Source organism: Atta colombica, unplaced genomic scaffold, assembly GCF_001594045.1.
Source record: "Atta colombica isolate Treedump-2 unplaced genomic scaffold, Acol1.0 scaffold207, whole genome shotgun sequence".
Classification (NCBI taxonomy): domain Eukaryota; kingdom Metazoa; phylum Arthropoda; class Insecta; order Hymenoptera; family Formicidae; genus Atta; species Atta colombica.
In genome coordinates this window covers 1,420,473-1,436,304 of record NW_017259302.1, presented here as the reverse complement: position 1 = coordinate 1,436,304, position 15,832 = coordinate 1,420,473, and the positions used below count along the sequence as shown (strand labels likewise).

Here is a 15,832-nt window from a genome sequence, read left to right as displayed (position 1 = left end):
ATATATTTGAATTTCTGTCCTTTTATTTTTGTATGACATATGCTTCAAATGATTTTAATATATCTTTTATAATTAATTAGCACACAAATATACAAATAAAACATAGAATAATTCGTGAATTGTTGCTTTTTATTCTTTAACTTTCGTCAACAAGCGTGTAGTCACGTATATTTACGTCGAGATTTTTACGTATATATGAAAAATCTGTTTTCAAGCTTTAGTGATGTTCGCTGCGAGATGTTCAAGCTCTATGTCAGGTATTTGGTTTCGCGGCAGTATTCAAAGCTCAATCAGATAGGCGCAACATCTATCTCCGGGTTCCATCATCCTCGACCAATTCTGAGAAATTCGATTCTTTATGGAAGTACGAGGAAGTACGAGGACTTATGCTTGTATGTTTCTAATAAATCCAAAGAAATCCAATGCGCTGGGCACCGCACGCGCCCTTTAGGTAATACATAAAATGAAACTAGCAGACCGATCTTTTCGCGGTCTATAGAGTCGTTCAAGATCATATCGCAACGAGCGAAGACCTAATGGCTCACGCGAGATGATACATGCCGCTGCAAAAAGCTTCCCTGATATCCAGATATATATCCCGAATGATACTATCTATAACGTGAATAACATCGTGCAATCGAGAACTCGTATCGCGAGATTACGCAGGCCAGATTAAACAGTATCCCTGGATCGTGCGCGAGAAGGTGTCGATGGATCAGATAAATCGAGATCTACGCACAATCTCGATCTTATGCGCAAAATTTAAACAGAATTATGAGAAATTCTTGTCGAACTTCCTTTTTTCTATTTTCATTTCCGTTTAGTATTATTAATGTTATGTGCACTTTCTAAACATAAATAGGATTTTGATATAAAAAATTAAATTAAAAAAAAATATACAACAAAGAGAGAAAGGAAGAAGTACAAAGTGGATCATATATCTATAAACTATAAAATATGAAATATATTGAACTATGTATATAATAATTAAAATATAATTAAATTAAAAAAACCTAAATATGACTAGTAAGTGAAAAACAGGAAAAATGTATTATTTAATAAATAAAAGGAATTATTATCAAACATCGAATGATAAATAACAGCTATAAAGTTATTAGATTTTTAACAGATGTTTAAATATAGTAATTAAAATCTATTTAAAAAAAAAACACAAGTGCGTTATAATACATAGTTTTAAAAAATTATAAGTTTTTCCAGCTCTGATTTTATCTTTAGAATATTTTATCCAATTATATTATCGATTGCAGTGCTGCAGTGACATAATCTACATATATCAGTTTAGGTTTTAAAAATTGCATTTCCTCAATCCTATCAGTACTTGCATTTTATAATCTATTTATATTCGCGTCGATTACTATGAGATTTGCATAGTTTCCATCTTCTTATTATGAAACTATGGAAATCTATATTCATCTCTTTTTGCTGTAATAATCATTGGCCTTGTTTTGCACAAAAAATTTTAAAATGATTATTGTGGTTTATTCTCATTACATTGGTCTTTAAAATTAGTGGAAATCGCGTTAAGACTGATTTATTATTATAATAGAAGAAATAAACGTGGATTAATTATATTTATACAGGAATTGAAAAATTTAATTGTATTTTTTGTTATACTTATTATCATCATTTCATATTACAATTAATAGTAATAATATAATAATTATAATTATATATTACATTAATACATTGTTTATTAACGATATATTAGTAATTAACTGCTACGTTCAATAAATATATATTTTGTATATATATTTTATATATATTTGATCTTTTTAGATTATTTGATATCTTTTTTTTTATCTTAATTACTATCATTAGACAAGAAAATCCAAAGTAAAAAAAGTATACATTTATACACATTTTTTTTTCGATTATCACATCTATATGAATTAACAAAAGTCAGGAAGTTAATCTGGAAGCTACCCAAAATTTAATGAAACATGTTCCAAATAAATACATTTTCTAATCACATGTAGATTTAATCTGATAGAAGGAATTTCCATGCGTTACTGTGTCTTACCATGTAATTTTGGTCCGCTCTGACTAATGCGCGATGCTTAACCCTTTCGCATCAGATGCAACACGTGATGTGTGTGACGTATCTCTTATCTCGAATGGATCGGATGTACGTTGTACATAGTCTGTAATTACCGCCATGAGAAGTGAATCCTTCGAGCGACTGTGCGCAGATCTTGTAAATGGAAGGAGATTCATTTTCTTCTGTTTTACCGCGAAGCTAATTGATTAACCTTTTGGACTCTCCTAGTAGCAAAACTTAACACGATATTACAACCTATTTTAGTATAGCTATAAACAAAGAACTCTTTGCGACGCCAGATATCTTTTATAATAAATAAGAAATTTAACTTCGCCGAATATCGGCGGTTTTGTAAAAAGTGTATCTCAATTTAAAAAAAAAACAATATTTATTTATTTATATTATAAAATCGAAACATCCGTGATAAAATGTTTATCTCTCTATTGATCATGTAGAAAGTCGAAAAAGGTTTAGCGAAATATAATGCTTATGAAGATTTAGCGAAATATAATGCTTATGAAAAGAACATATGGTTTTACTGAAGTATCTTAAGATTTAAATAAATATAGATTTGAATATAATTTTGTTACACTATCAAAATAATTATGTTGAAGACTCAAGCATAATGAGCAATGCAAAAAAGTTTTGATTTGCAATTAATTTGATCATCCTATATAATTATTTTGAGTCGAACGAAATTTATTTTCAAATTTATATCTAATTAACCTTTCAGATACTTCAACAAAGCCAATTCTTTCCGTACACCTAGAAGTTTTGTATGTCCACGCAATTTGGTTTATTAACAAAAGTTATTTGCTTATTCCTTTATAGTATTACGTTCTTAACTTTTCAAACGTCTCTTTAACACTTATAATTATGAATCTTTACTGCAGAATGTAATTGTGATGTTTTTTCTTCATAGGACCGTCTGACTGGTCATGGGGGCATCTCCTCGCTGGGCGGCGGGAATTCGTCACCCTATTCCGGTGCCCATCACCACGGACACCGGGGAAACGGAAACGGGGGCGGTATGCCCCACCACGGGGGCGCATCGTTGCCAACCGCCTCCGACTTCCAACCCCCTTACTTTCCACCCCCGTTTCCTTCGCATCATCACGCGCCCGCTAGCCCCCAGCATCCCGGTCTCGGCCAACCGCAACACCTGGATTACCTCGTCGGTGATCCTTATACGCAAACGCTCAACACACTACACCAACACCACTACAATCACCTAAGCGCTGCCGTCACCGCGGGCCAAAGGAGCGGTGATCTCAGGAGAGACGCCGAAGGGATTCACGTGGTAAGTACTAAAATATGCTTTCACGTAGAGAATGCATCAAGGATATCATAAAAGGTTCCGTAGAAACTTAAATCAATTATATTAGATGCTTATCTCATAAATAAAAACAGCTAGTATTCTGGCTAGTGTTTTAATAATGCATTTGGAACATTATAAATTACAATGGGATTTATGTGTATAATATTGTTTAAATTGATTATTAGATCTGTGGTTCATAATAAACTGCCATGTATTATTCTAATAATGCATTTGGCGCGTTATAATGCGGTTTAGAAAAATTTTAAATGTTCTTGAAAACTTTTCAAAAATTAATTATTATATAAATTTTTGAAAAAAATGCCCTTATGATATAAAATCAAAAAAATACATAATGTAAAATTTAATTGTAAAGAAAGTCGCGCGAATCTGATAAAAAAAAATCGCTCTACGATAGGGAATGATGTTCTATAAAAAGGAAGATATCATATGTGTAAGATTGAAGAAATTTTATGTGAAATGAACATTATGTGTTTTGTGGATGAATCAAACACTCGATAATGTCTAACGACTTAGTATGAATAATCTAACAAGACACAACGCACTGATGCACAAGGCTACTGATACTCGTATAATTAACTCTAAAATATAGTCAATTACAAAAAAGAATATTATATAGCCGGATAACACATGATTCGCATATGAGTTTTACATTCTTTAATCCTTTGACCCTTCATAATTATTTGTTCAGTGGCTTACATAATCCATATACAATCAATCTTACGCGCTCTTCCAACAGACGCCAATTAAACAATCACACGCTACATTAAACATTCGAAACTTGACTTTTTGCGTTTACACGTCTGCATTCTTTTTATACTTTTTCTTGCGTTGGTGCAAGGATCGCGACAGTTTCGTTCATTACCAACATGTATTATAGCTACACACAAGCGAGCATCCTTAAAAAATTAAACATTTACTTTTTGTTACCAACTCGAATGGAGTCTCAGTCGTATCAGAAAAAAACTTGCATTCAGTTAACATATTGTCAAAAAAAGAAGGCTTCGTGTTTTTTTCCGAAGGATCAAAGAATCGTTCGCTAATTGCGTATCTTAAATTTTGCAACACTGATGATGAAGAGCCGAACACAGACAACATACAAGAAAGATCCCAGCGCGTGTTTGGGATGCATTGAAAAAAAACTAAATTGATATAATATCTATCTATATTTAGTATTAATATTTATTTGATTAATTCTATGTAAACATTTATTAAACATATGTATATTTATTTGATACAAAAATCATTAATTTGATTTGACCTTTTCTTTATTGAGTAAATATTTATTTACTGTAAGTGAATATTTACATAACACTTAGTATTATTCAAAGAAATATGTATATGATGTAAATTTTGTTTCAGTTTCCAATTATCCAAATTTGATGTTATATTTTACAAACACCATAAATTATAAGTATTGTATATATAAAAAATATGTGGAAACATACAGAAATATGTATTGTGAATAGTAAGCATCCGAAAGGAACTAAAGAATACTTGAGAATGCACGCGGTAAGAAGGTCAGATTTCTTATACTGAATAACGTGACAAAAACTCGATTCATGTAATATTTAAATCCATGTCATTAATTAAAACAACGATCATCGTACTAACGATGCTGTAAATTTAACGATGTTCGGCCGTGATTCTCGACAAGTTTATTTATATATTATTAAATCTGCAATGCGGATATTTATACAGGAAGAGAAAAATTGCAAGTGGGGTTTCATACGGTAGAACTTCATTTGTCGTATGTAAAGATACAACATTTAAAGTATTCAACACACAAAGTATATAACACACATTGTTGTTTCATTGTTTCATTAAATAACAATTATATGAATTATTATTTGAATTATATTATATGCATATCTAATTACGTAATGTATGTATACTATATATTCTGATCTTTTTTCTTTTTTTTATTCAAACATATGCCGAAACAATTTAAAAAAATAAAAAGTTTGCTTTTTAATCATATATATATATATATGAATTATAACATACTTCCTTTATATAAGCTTTTCGCAATTAAATTTTAATATTCGGCTTCATCAAGACTTACAATTAACCATGGTCGATCGTTACCGCGAAGGAAGATCGTGTCTTTAACAAATGCGATGTAAGCGGCGTGTAATCTTAGATTACGCGATCATATCCTTCCTCATAGATCTGGGGAGATATCCTGAATATCGCGCGCGCGGAAGCATGGAAATTGTGGTGCCATGTATGTACAGCCAGTACCACGTTCATATAGAAGGGAATGAAAACTGGTGAAGATCCGGTCACGTGTATCATCGGTATCCGGCCAGCTGGATACCTTATTAGCAAAGTATCCAACGTTGTTATTTGTAGGACGCCGCGGCATATCTTCGCGACGTGTGTTCACGGGGTGGATGTAATGACAGGCGTGGTATCGATCTATCAGGAGAGTCGCGGTCAATAAGTCGTCGTCCCCGTGACATCGGTGATTGCGATCGTCGATCTGCCGCGAGCATGAAGAGGAACAGGACTTTGTGGCCGCGATACTCGCGCGACATTTGCATTTGCCACGGTGCGGAGTTGCCCGCCCCGTGTAATACACCTTACATGGCTGGAAATCATGCCAGACGAATTCCGACCAAACTGATGTCCTTCGAGTCTCTCTCGCCCTCCAATAAAATTGTACAGAATGATATTTTGTACAGGACGCGTCTTAGTCCTCGGAGATATACTTGAATTAATTGTCGCATGCATCACGAAGAACTTTCGTTTATTATATTGTATTATTTTTTCATTTATAAAGTTTATTTCTTAAATAATTCATTTTTGAATTGTAATCGTGCGTAGAATATATAGAAAAATATAGAATAATAATAATAATAAATAAAGAATATAAATAAATATAAAAAATAAAGTGAAAAATATAGAAAATGCCGATTGCCAATGAATTGTTTTTTTAAATTTTGCTTAAAAAAATCATGGGTTTTTTAACAATTCAATTCATATGACAGAACTGGATAATTTTATCTTGACGGAATTTTTATAAAAAATCGCACTATTTAAATATTTAATGTTAACACCTAAAAAAATAACGTCAAAACGAATCACACTTTAGAATGATTTTGCTGAAGTATCTAAAAAATGAATGCGATATATATATCTAAATATAATTTACACGTATTAAATCATCAATATAATTATGCAGGGTGTTCAAGCATGGATGAGTAATAAAGCAAAAAGTTTTAATTTAACATTTTATAACCAATTTGAGCATCCTGTATAATCATTTTGATAGTCCAACAAAATTATTTTTAGATCTGTATCTAACTATATTTTTAAATATTTTAATAAAATTGTTCTTTTCGTGTTAATAACACTTTAGAGTATAAGAATTTATAGAATATGAAAAGTGATTTTTTCATATAACTGGTTGCCAGGGGCTCGGCTAACCTTTTATTTTTTTAAAGAACTACTATACGTTTATGATTAGACGATACTATATGTTTATGATAGATTATTTATACCTATATTATGCTATAGAATGAATGCTATGTCTGAATTTAAGTATAAACAATCTAAGACAGGAGTATTGTTTAAAAACCCGTTGCAAAGGTCAGTTTTATGCACGATTTCGTATATAAGTATTACAGCAACACTATACCCAGATGTCGAGTGCGATCGGCTTTGAGATCCCAACGATCATTATAGCAATAGTATTTGTGGTCCACCTTGCACGCTCTTGGTATTCACGAAGGCACCACCCTAATTACCGCGTCGGCACACGCTACCACCGTCATTTCTATCGCGGATTACCATTCGTGCCCGATTTCCAAAGGTGTCATATGACGTTGGCGCGATGGAGAGAAAAAAAAGGAAAATACGTTCGACGAAATTCGACACGGAGGTGTGTGACGAACGTCACTCTTGCTCAGGCCCGTGTTCGTTTCGCGCGTCTCGGAGTTGAGAGCGGTGCAGAAGAGCAGTTTGTTGCGGAGAGCATCTGTCCACGCCATATGCAGGCTCGAGTTGCCGACTCGGCGTTTTATCAAGGACCGTGATATTATTTTCCGTCCGTATGATTGAGAGCCGGACATGCGACGCTATGTATATTGCTACTGTAATTTGTATGTCGAACGAGTTGCCCAATAACGCGCTAATAAAAAATATACGCACGGACGTTACGAATTGCAAGCAAAGTGTTTTCTTTCATCGTCGATTTTATTTAAAATCTGACGAAGACAGTTTACGGGGTTCAAGTGACTAGAGATAATTAGTGTTTCTCATGAATTTAATTTTTAGATATGTAAACAGGAGGCACGAGGTATTATCTAAATTATATAACATTAAATTAATTCTATCTTGATGGAATTGTTATTAAAAAATGCTTGGCTATTTAGATAATTATAAATAGATTAATGTTAACAATCAAGAATTTAAAATAGTATTGAAAGGAATCAAACTTGATATACCTACTTTAGGGTATAAAAGTGTTTCAATCGTATAACGCTTGCCATGTGAGGGCGGCTTTGACGTTCTACCCTCCCGCGATCAAATGCACGTTATCGATTATCCCAAACATCGCACCCCTTCGATTTCTTTCTAGCCGACGGGCATTCCTGTAGAGAGGGTGGGTATCTTCGATTTTAATGAAATCTCAGAACGCTATACTCCCGATTTCCTGCGATATTGAGTTAGGTTGCGGAATAACGCACTTTTCCACCGTTTACATAGTGGTTATTTATTGTTTTCCTTCCATACGGAAACTAACGCAGATATATTATATCACTTGCACAAGTTTTAATTCTAAGAAATTAACTTGCAAGAGGATATTGAAAAAAGCTTACTTAACAGCCAACAAAAAATATGCATATTTCAAACAGAAATGTAAATAAGCCGCGCGAGTTCTTAATGGCCATTTTTATTTACAATAATTCTTTAATAATGCATGAAGCCAATAATAATTAATCATCCTGAACGAGGGTCACCAGCCGGTTTACAAAAAAGTGAAAAAAATTTGCTATCATTACACATTGAAAAGAGATAATATCGACAACTATAAAGATTAACTAAGAAGAAAGCATAAAAGATCTTTTGCGTCACAAGCAATTATAAAATGTTGACGATTACATGAATTGATACTTAGGGTTGTTTATAAACTTGTTAGCACTTATCAGCAGTACTTATCAGCGGAACATAATTAATTGATTATACATACCTACTTATAATTAATGTATCAATAGTTATGTTGTAACTAACACTTAAGTTATATCATAACATTGTAGAATTTAAAGTAAAAATTCGATAATGAAAAAATATATTTTACAGTGCAAGAAAATATTTTTTATAGCAAACTTTTAAATATTAATGTTGTCATAAATATTAATGTCAGTGAACTTTTTCGCAATAAAAAAATTAATGAATTTTGAGAAAAAGAAATTTAAAATGATAATAATTTTTAATTATTTAAATATTATTTAATTCTCTGCATTACTGATATTTTGATTAAGTAAAAATTTTGATAGATAAATTTAAATTCATTATATACGAAATCAAAATAAATACAATCCGATCGTTCTATGATGATAAAATTCATAAAATTCATAAAATTGATAAAGCTTCGACAAGTCTACCAAAATTTTTTTAGATTTTTAAATAATCAAACTATAAAAAGTGTGCTCTGTTTTTTAAAGACTCCTATTATTGATGGAAGAATTAAAATTTATATTACCAGCGAATAGTTAAGTATATCTACAGAGAGCATAATAATTAAGTTAAATATCATCATTAAGATTGCGAAAAATTTCCAGAATTTTCCATCAATCATACAAAGCTTAATGGCGTCAGAGAATATTTACGTAATTGTACGCAAGCATTATAAAGGATATTTTTAATAAGCGTGTCTCGATTAATTGTAAGTGGCTGTAAAAATAACGAAATTGCAATATGAAAAATGCGCTCGCGATAGACAGACGACAATAAATAGCATGGCACGGTTTATCGTGGTGACAAACCAGCGCTGGATCTTTAACGACGGCGAATACGAGGATCCACGAGATCGTTCCGTGCCCATCGTCGTAAGACGTGACTTTCGGATGTGCTTGGAGGCAAGAAGACACTCGGGTTATTCGGGCAGAACGCGAAGTCTTGGCACCCCAAAGCTTGCGGAACACACAGCCATACGATGCCTTTGCATAGTTCATCATAGTTAGGGAAACTTGGACGTTCTCGAGTGTTAAGCGCGTCCTGGTCGCGTTCGCGCGTCTCCTCGACACCGTTCTCTCTTGTCTCTGCATCGTTAATACCGATAACTAGATCCGAGCGAGCGAAACTTATGCGAATTGCTACATTCGACACGGACGTATCGAGCTCCGGTGTGACTAAAGTCGTGTAATAGCCAGCTCCATTAGGATCATTGATTAGATCTATAGATTAGATTACGCGGTTAATAAGCAATTGTAATTAGATGTAAATGCCGATTAGATGTAATTGACGCGATACAAATTCGCACTCGTATCATTTTTTTTTCCATTTTTTTTTCTTTTTCTCTTTGTCTTTCTTATTTGTTTTTATCGCGAAATAATCCTATGTACCTCTCTTTTTTTTTAAATTAAATAAGTAAATTCTTATTCAGTTAATGTTTTGCGATATTACGTGTTAAGTAATTATGTAAGATAATAATATTAATGTGTGTTAATATATGTTAATTTTGTAAATTTGTTTGCTAATAGCATCCCATAATGATTTACTACAGCTATTTTAAAGCTAGCACATAAATCAATATTATGATCTTAAATTATTTATTTTGCAGCTAAAATTTTGCCGCTCTGCACTTTTTAAGTTTTTTTTCGCGCAAATTCGATAATTTCGTAAAATTTCGCAATATTTCTGCGAAATAAACTTCCCCTTGTGTGTGATAGTTCGTTCGCTGCACCCTGTGTAATTTACTTATTAAATTTTCGGCTGACCTTTGGCATTCCCTCGGGGAGGATGCCAGAAACGTTTGCTTTGAAACAAATATGCTAAGCAGTGCGATGCCTAAGATGATGGCAAAGGTATCCCTAAAGGGTGCACAAACCCGCGTCTTGCATTATTAGCAAATTGCAGATGATTTTATACGCGCGTAAAATCCTTGTTCAAAGTTGTCGATAAATTCGGCCCGTTGTCCAAACATTTTATTTGTCACAACATAGAGATATTTTTATAAAAGTATATCGAATATATAATATAAAATAATAATAACAATAAATTGATATTTTGTAAACGTACATTAAAACATATAAAATATTAAAGTATTTATACGTAAATACAATAATGTCTCAATATTAAAAATTCTTTTGTATTTTTAAAATACATATCTGTGTTTTCAGAAACAATCTAGAAATTTAATTATGACTTTTATAATAATTACTGAAATTAATATGAAAGTAATATTATAACATCAATTTTCAAGCTTGAAATTGCTAAGTAATATAACAAGTAATATAGAGAAGTTAAACAAAGTAGAGTAAAAACAAACTAATAATTAAATCAAGAAATAAAAATTAATTTATTGAACCTTAAAATCAATGGAAGAAAGGATTAAAATTATTTTTCAACAATAATCATTGTATAAGACTTATTTTGACTTACTTAGTCTTCTTCAGCCAATTAAAAAATTGTAATAAAGAATATAGAATTGTAATAAAGAATAAATTAACAAAAATTAAAAAGTTAGATATATAAATATCATGACGAATAAACATTGTAAAGAGTTAGAAAAAAAAATTCATATTTAATAGTGACAATGGTATAATAAAAAACGGATAACAAATGGTAAATAACACGATATACTTTTATAATATTAAAAGTAACATCATATTTCTATTTTATGAAAAGAAGTTACAGATTCTAAAAAAATATACTCATGGATCTCTCCATTTTTTTCCGTCTCATCCTCAGCGCGACATGGACGAAACGAGAGCTTCTGGAAGCGACTACAATGCCAATAATCAACCGAGTGGATCGACCGATTGCAATAGCTTTATCCTTGAGAACGTGATGCTCCGTTGTATCCTCCCCGTTTCATTGTGTGCAACTTGGGGACCCCTTTAGCGTCCTTTAGCATTTATGCTCGGTAGAGTAGCGTTTGTGACAGCTTTTCGACTAAAGGGGTTTGGATTTGAGAAATCGGCACCATTGTTGCGCCTTCGCTGCTGGAAAGAGCATGCCGTTTAATCGGCCGGCGCAATGCGAAAACGGGGTCGGATTAGAATTGTACGGGTGAATTAACGTTGCTCTAAGTACGAGAAATAGACGCGAGTGAATTTTGTATGCCATCTTCAAAGTAGCAACATGTCATACGATATACAAATTTAATGAATTTTAAAATTTTAACATTCTCTCTTAAATCTTTAAGTCGTTGGTTATTTTCTTTAACACTCATTAACACAAGTTTATGTAACAGAAAGATAGACATTAAAAAGATAGATTAAAGCCGATGACTCATAAAAACCAGTTGATGAAGAAAGAATCGTAAAATATTGCTTTATATTATGTTGTGACTAAATGATTCAAAATGCTTCATAGTGATAGAATAAAACTACTTTACGTTTCTTACATACGTTATGTAACTATAGACAAATGACATTCTCATAATAATCACCACGAGTCATTCATTTTTTGCTGCGAATGACTTGAACGGATAATTATGAATGGTTTTGGCAAATCTCTCTGTGCAGCACAGAAAAAAATATTCCGTTTTTACGATATCATTGTATGATCGCGCGTTCTACAATTGTGATAGTAGAATTCGGAAAAAATATTCCATTATTTTCTTAAGCGCACACTCATTATTAATTTTTATAATATATTCTGTTCTCTTTAAAGCGCAATGTATATAAATATCTTCACAATTCAATATAGAAAAAAAAGTTGCGTTTATTTTTATGGTATTTCATTGTATATTGTCGTCCTTCAGAAAAATGCAACAACAAAATCTAAAAAAAAGTATTTGCATTGGTATGTTTCTAATTATAATTTTACATTTTTACAACATAGGAAAAAAATTGCATTTATTTTATCCCATTATATCGTGCATCCTTTAGAAATATGACAACAAAATCCAGAAAAAATATTCATTTTCCATGTTTTCACATCAACATTATTTTAAATTGTACATATTTTAAATTTTACATTTTTATATCACATTCTGCTTTTTTCAGGGCAAACGAGTATAAATATCTTCACAATTCAAATAGAAAAAAATTGCATTTATTTTTATCCCACTGTATTGTGCGTTCTTTAGAAATGCGACAACAGAAAGATAGTTCGATTTCTGTTTCACGTTAGTGCACTTCTAATTATAAGTTTACATTTTTATATCATGTTCTGCTCTCTTCGAGGCAACCATACATAAATATCCCCACAATTCCAAACGTTCGTTTCTCGCGTATACGTTCCTCGCGTGTAAATAATATACATTTATAACTGTATCCCAATACTCCGCAACGCGAAGGAATTACGTAATAAGAAATATATCGCTTCACAAGAATGCAGGCGAGCATATTATTGCCGTTGTCCGTTTCGTTGTGGTTCAATCCGATCAACGCCATCATTTATCAGTATCGACGTTACCGCGACGGCGATACGTGATTTTATTTTACCGGAGCGTTTAACGAGAGAAAGGCGATCACATTTCATCTCATTAGCCGACACAACACGGTTACATCAATGTATAACTATCACGAACTCGTCAATATAAACGCAGAAAGCGGTTCCAAGCACGTTAATTAACGCCGCGTGCCTTTTTTCATTCCTGTGAAAGTTCCTGGATGGAGTTGGCCGCCTTGAACGCGACATAAAACGTATAATTTTCGACCTCCTAATCACGACTCGGATTCGGACAGTCATGACCTTAATGCTCTCTCGCATCTGCCGAACGATTTCCCACCGCGAACGCAAAATAGCGACGCTATCGATCATATCGAGCTCATTAGGCATATTTGCTAATCCGCACACGCAATATTCTCCGTACGTTAGGATGATGAATCGATCGAGTAGCCTCGATCTCATGAAAACGACGGACCTAAAACGAACGCGCGACGGCCACCTTCTTCTCAATGGTTAAACTTGACGTTCAGCCTGACACAGTCGGCGCTTAAAAAGCAAATACCGTGATTGCGCCGATGTCCCGCTTCTCTAAATTGTAATCCAGCGGATTCGCGAGTCACACGGTGCAACGTTCCGGGCATCAATTTTCAATCAAGCGAAATTTTCAATCTGCTAATCTCATGGAATAGAAGAAGTTAAAGTTCCTATGACGATAACTATCAAATAATGGTGTTTCTCTCGGCAGTTGTAATTACAGTGAGACGCTGTAGTTATATGTTAATATTTTTTACGCGCGTCCCCGGATTCCTTAATCACCTGATCATATAATTAGGACTAGGATCATAATTAGAATTACATTATACAGCGAGTGGCAGAATGCATGGAATGTGTAATCGATATAAGCATATCCGAAGTGATACGAGAAATGTTGAGTGTCGATCGGGGAATCCAATACCATTTGTGAGTTTTTTAATCTTCTTTATTGTATATATGTCGCACGTCGATCTAAACGATCATGACAGGACGGAGGATTATAACGGTGGAGGAGGAGAGGGGGACAATCTATAGCAAAGAAATCGGAGAAACTCGCTTGCGGTAATTTCTTCTGCGTTGCGATGCTCGTGTAGAAAAGATGTAGAACAATAATGGTAAGGGCTCGTGATATAACCGTATTTGTGACACGGAGCGACTCGCAGTCTGAATAAAATCGCTAGTTTTTCTTCCCTGGCGGTCGTGATTAAGATTCTAAGCATATATCCGCCTTATTCTCCATTTCCTAGAAGACTCGCGCTTAGTCTCATTATATCCGCTTATCATTTCTCTTGTTGTATCTATTTGTACATATGAGTTTATATATCGAGAGGAATTTCTTTTCCATATTGTTAAATAAGTAGAAATTATTTAATAAATTTTTATGTTTAATAAATAGAAACTGTTATTACTTGCCTTCGTCTGCTGTGAAGCGAAATTTCTCAATTAAAATTTTTGTTTTTACATTTATTGAATTCTAATAGTAAGTCATGGGAGAATGAAAGTATCGTGAGAATGAATACTTACGAAAATATGTATGATAAAACATGAATATTTTAAAATTTACCTGAATAAAATTTAAAATTTCTTATAATTATATATAAAGTAAGAGATATACAAAATTTAACGGAACACAATCAGTGCTAAAGATGAAAGCAATTAGTCAAAAAAATTCGATCCAATCAAGTTACTGTACAGGAAACATCACTCCGGATGAAGGGAGGTTCGCGACTTTCTTTTGAAGTACTTCGCGCATGTCGATTTTATAGGCGTATCTACTTTAAGAAGCAACTTTAAACAGCCGACCATGTTCATCGTGCGAGAATAACGCGAGAGTAATTACGCGATCGGCGGGATCCATTAGAGCCTCGTCAGCTCGCTCGTCTTTATCGATGACATAAGAGAACTTTTATAGCACGAGGATTCCTGCCGTCATCCTTTACGCGCATTCACGTGCGTTCGCTTCACAACTATTCCCTCGTCTCTCATTTAAAACCATGTTACATGCCGACCTGATGCGGCGACGCGGCAGCGATGCAGTACGAAATAAATTGCGCCTGCTTTACGGGACGAAAGCTACAAATGAAGACCAATGAAGAATTCACTGCGAGCCTAGAGATAAAATCTTCCCAGATCGGAGAGCCGCCACTTGTTCGTAATTTGCCGACACGCGTGACAGAAAAGCCACGATATCGCTGATCATTTTCATCGTGAGTACCGTTTAATGGAGCATACAACTGAACTCGCGAAGCTGAAGCTATAGCGCGACAATACAGCGTACGTGCAATACGCGTTATTTCGACGAGTCATCGTCATCCGCCTCTCCTTTCTACATTGGCGAGAGTAAGCAGCGAATGTTGAAGTACGTACGGGATAGTAATTCCGTTACCTGAAAGGGTAGATTAATATCTTCTTGTTATTCTAACAACGAAACATTGTGCCGACTTTATAATGCTGACTACAAAAATTGCAGCTTTAATCTATTTGTTCACTTTTATGCCTTTTAAACTGATCAGATTTCTTCACGACGAAGTCATTAAGATACGTAATTGTAGTGAGGCAGTCCTTATGAATTTTAATTTATCGATATTTACTTGATATTTCTCGAAATTGATATCTTTTTAGCCTTCATAAAACATTCATTTATTATTTTATACAAAGTTAAATATTTGTACAAGTGAAATAAAAATAATAAATTTATTATATCATTATTATTTATTATTATTAAATAAAATAAAATTATTACAATTTTTAAACTCGATTTTTATTTTGTGGATTCGCATTAAAAACATGATGTAATTATAAAATACTGATACAGAGACATATTGGCGACTTCA

General features: G+C 33.2%; 1 protein-coding gene across 3 annotated transcripts in view; it reads left to right on the top strand.

The window, feature by feature from the left end:
* The window catches only part of LOC108687524 (transcription factor AP-2-epsilon), a 91,558-nt gene that overhangs the window by 31,756 nt on the left and 43,970 nt on the right, over window positions 1-15,832 (top strand). For all 3 annotated transcript variants that reach the window (XM_018193315.1, XM_018193314.1, XM_018193313.1), the window contains exon 2: window positions 2,982-3,359. In XM_018193315.1, the coding sequence (XP_018048804.1) occupies window positions 2,982-3,359 (378 nt within the window). The remainder of the gene's footprint in view (window positions 1-2,981; window positions 3,360-15,832) is intronic.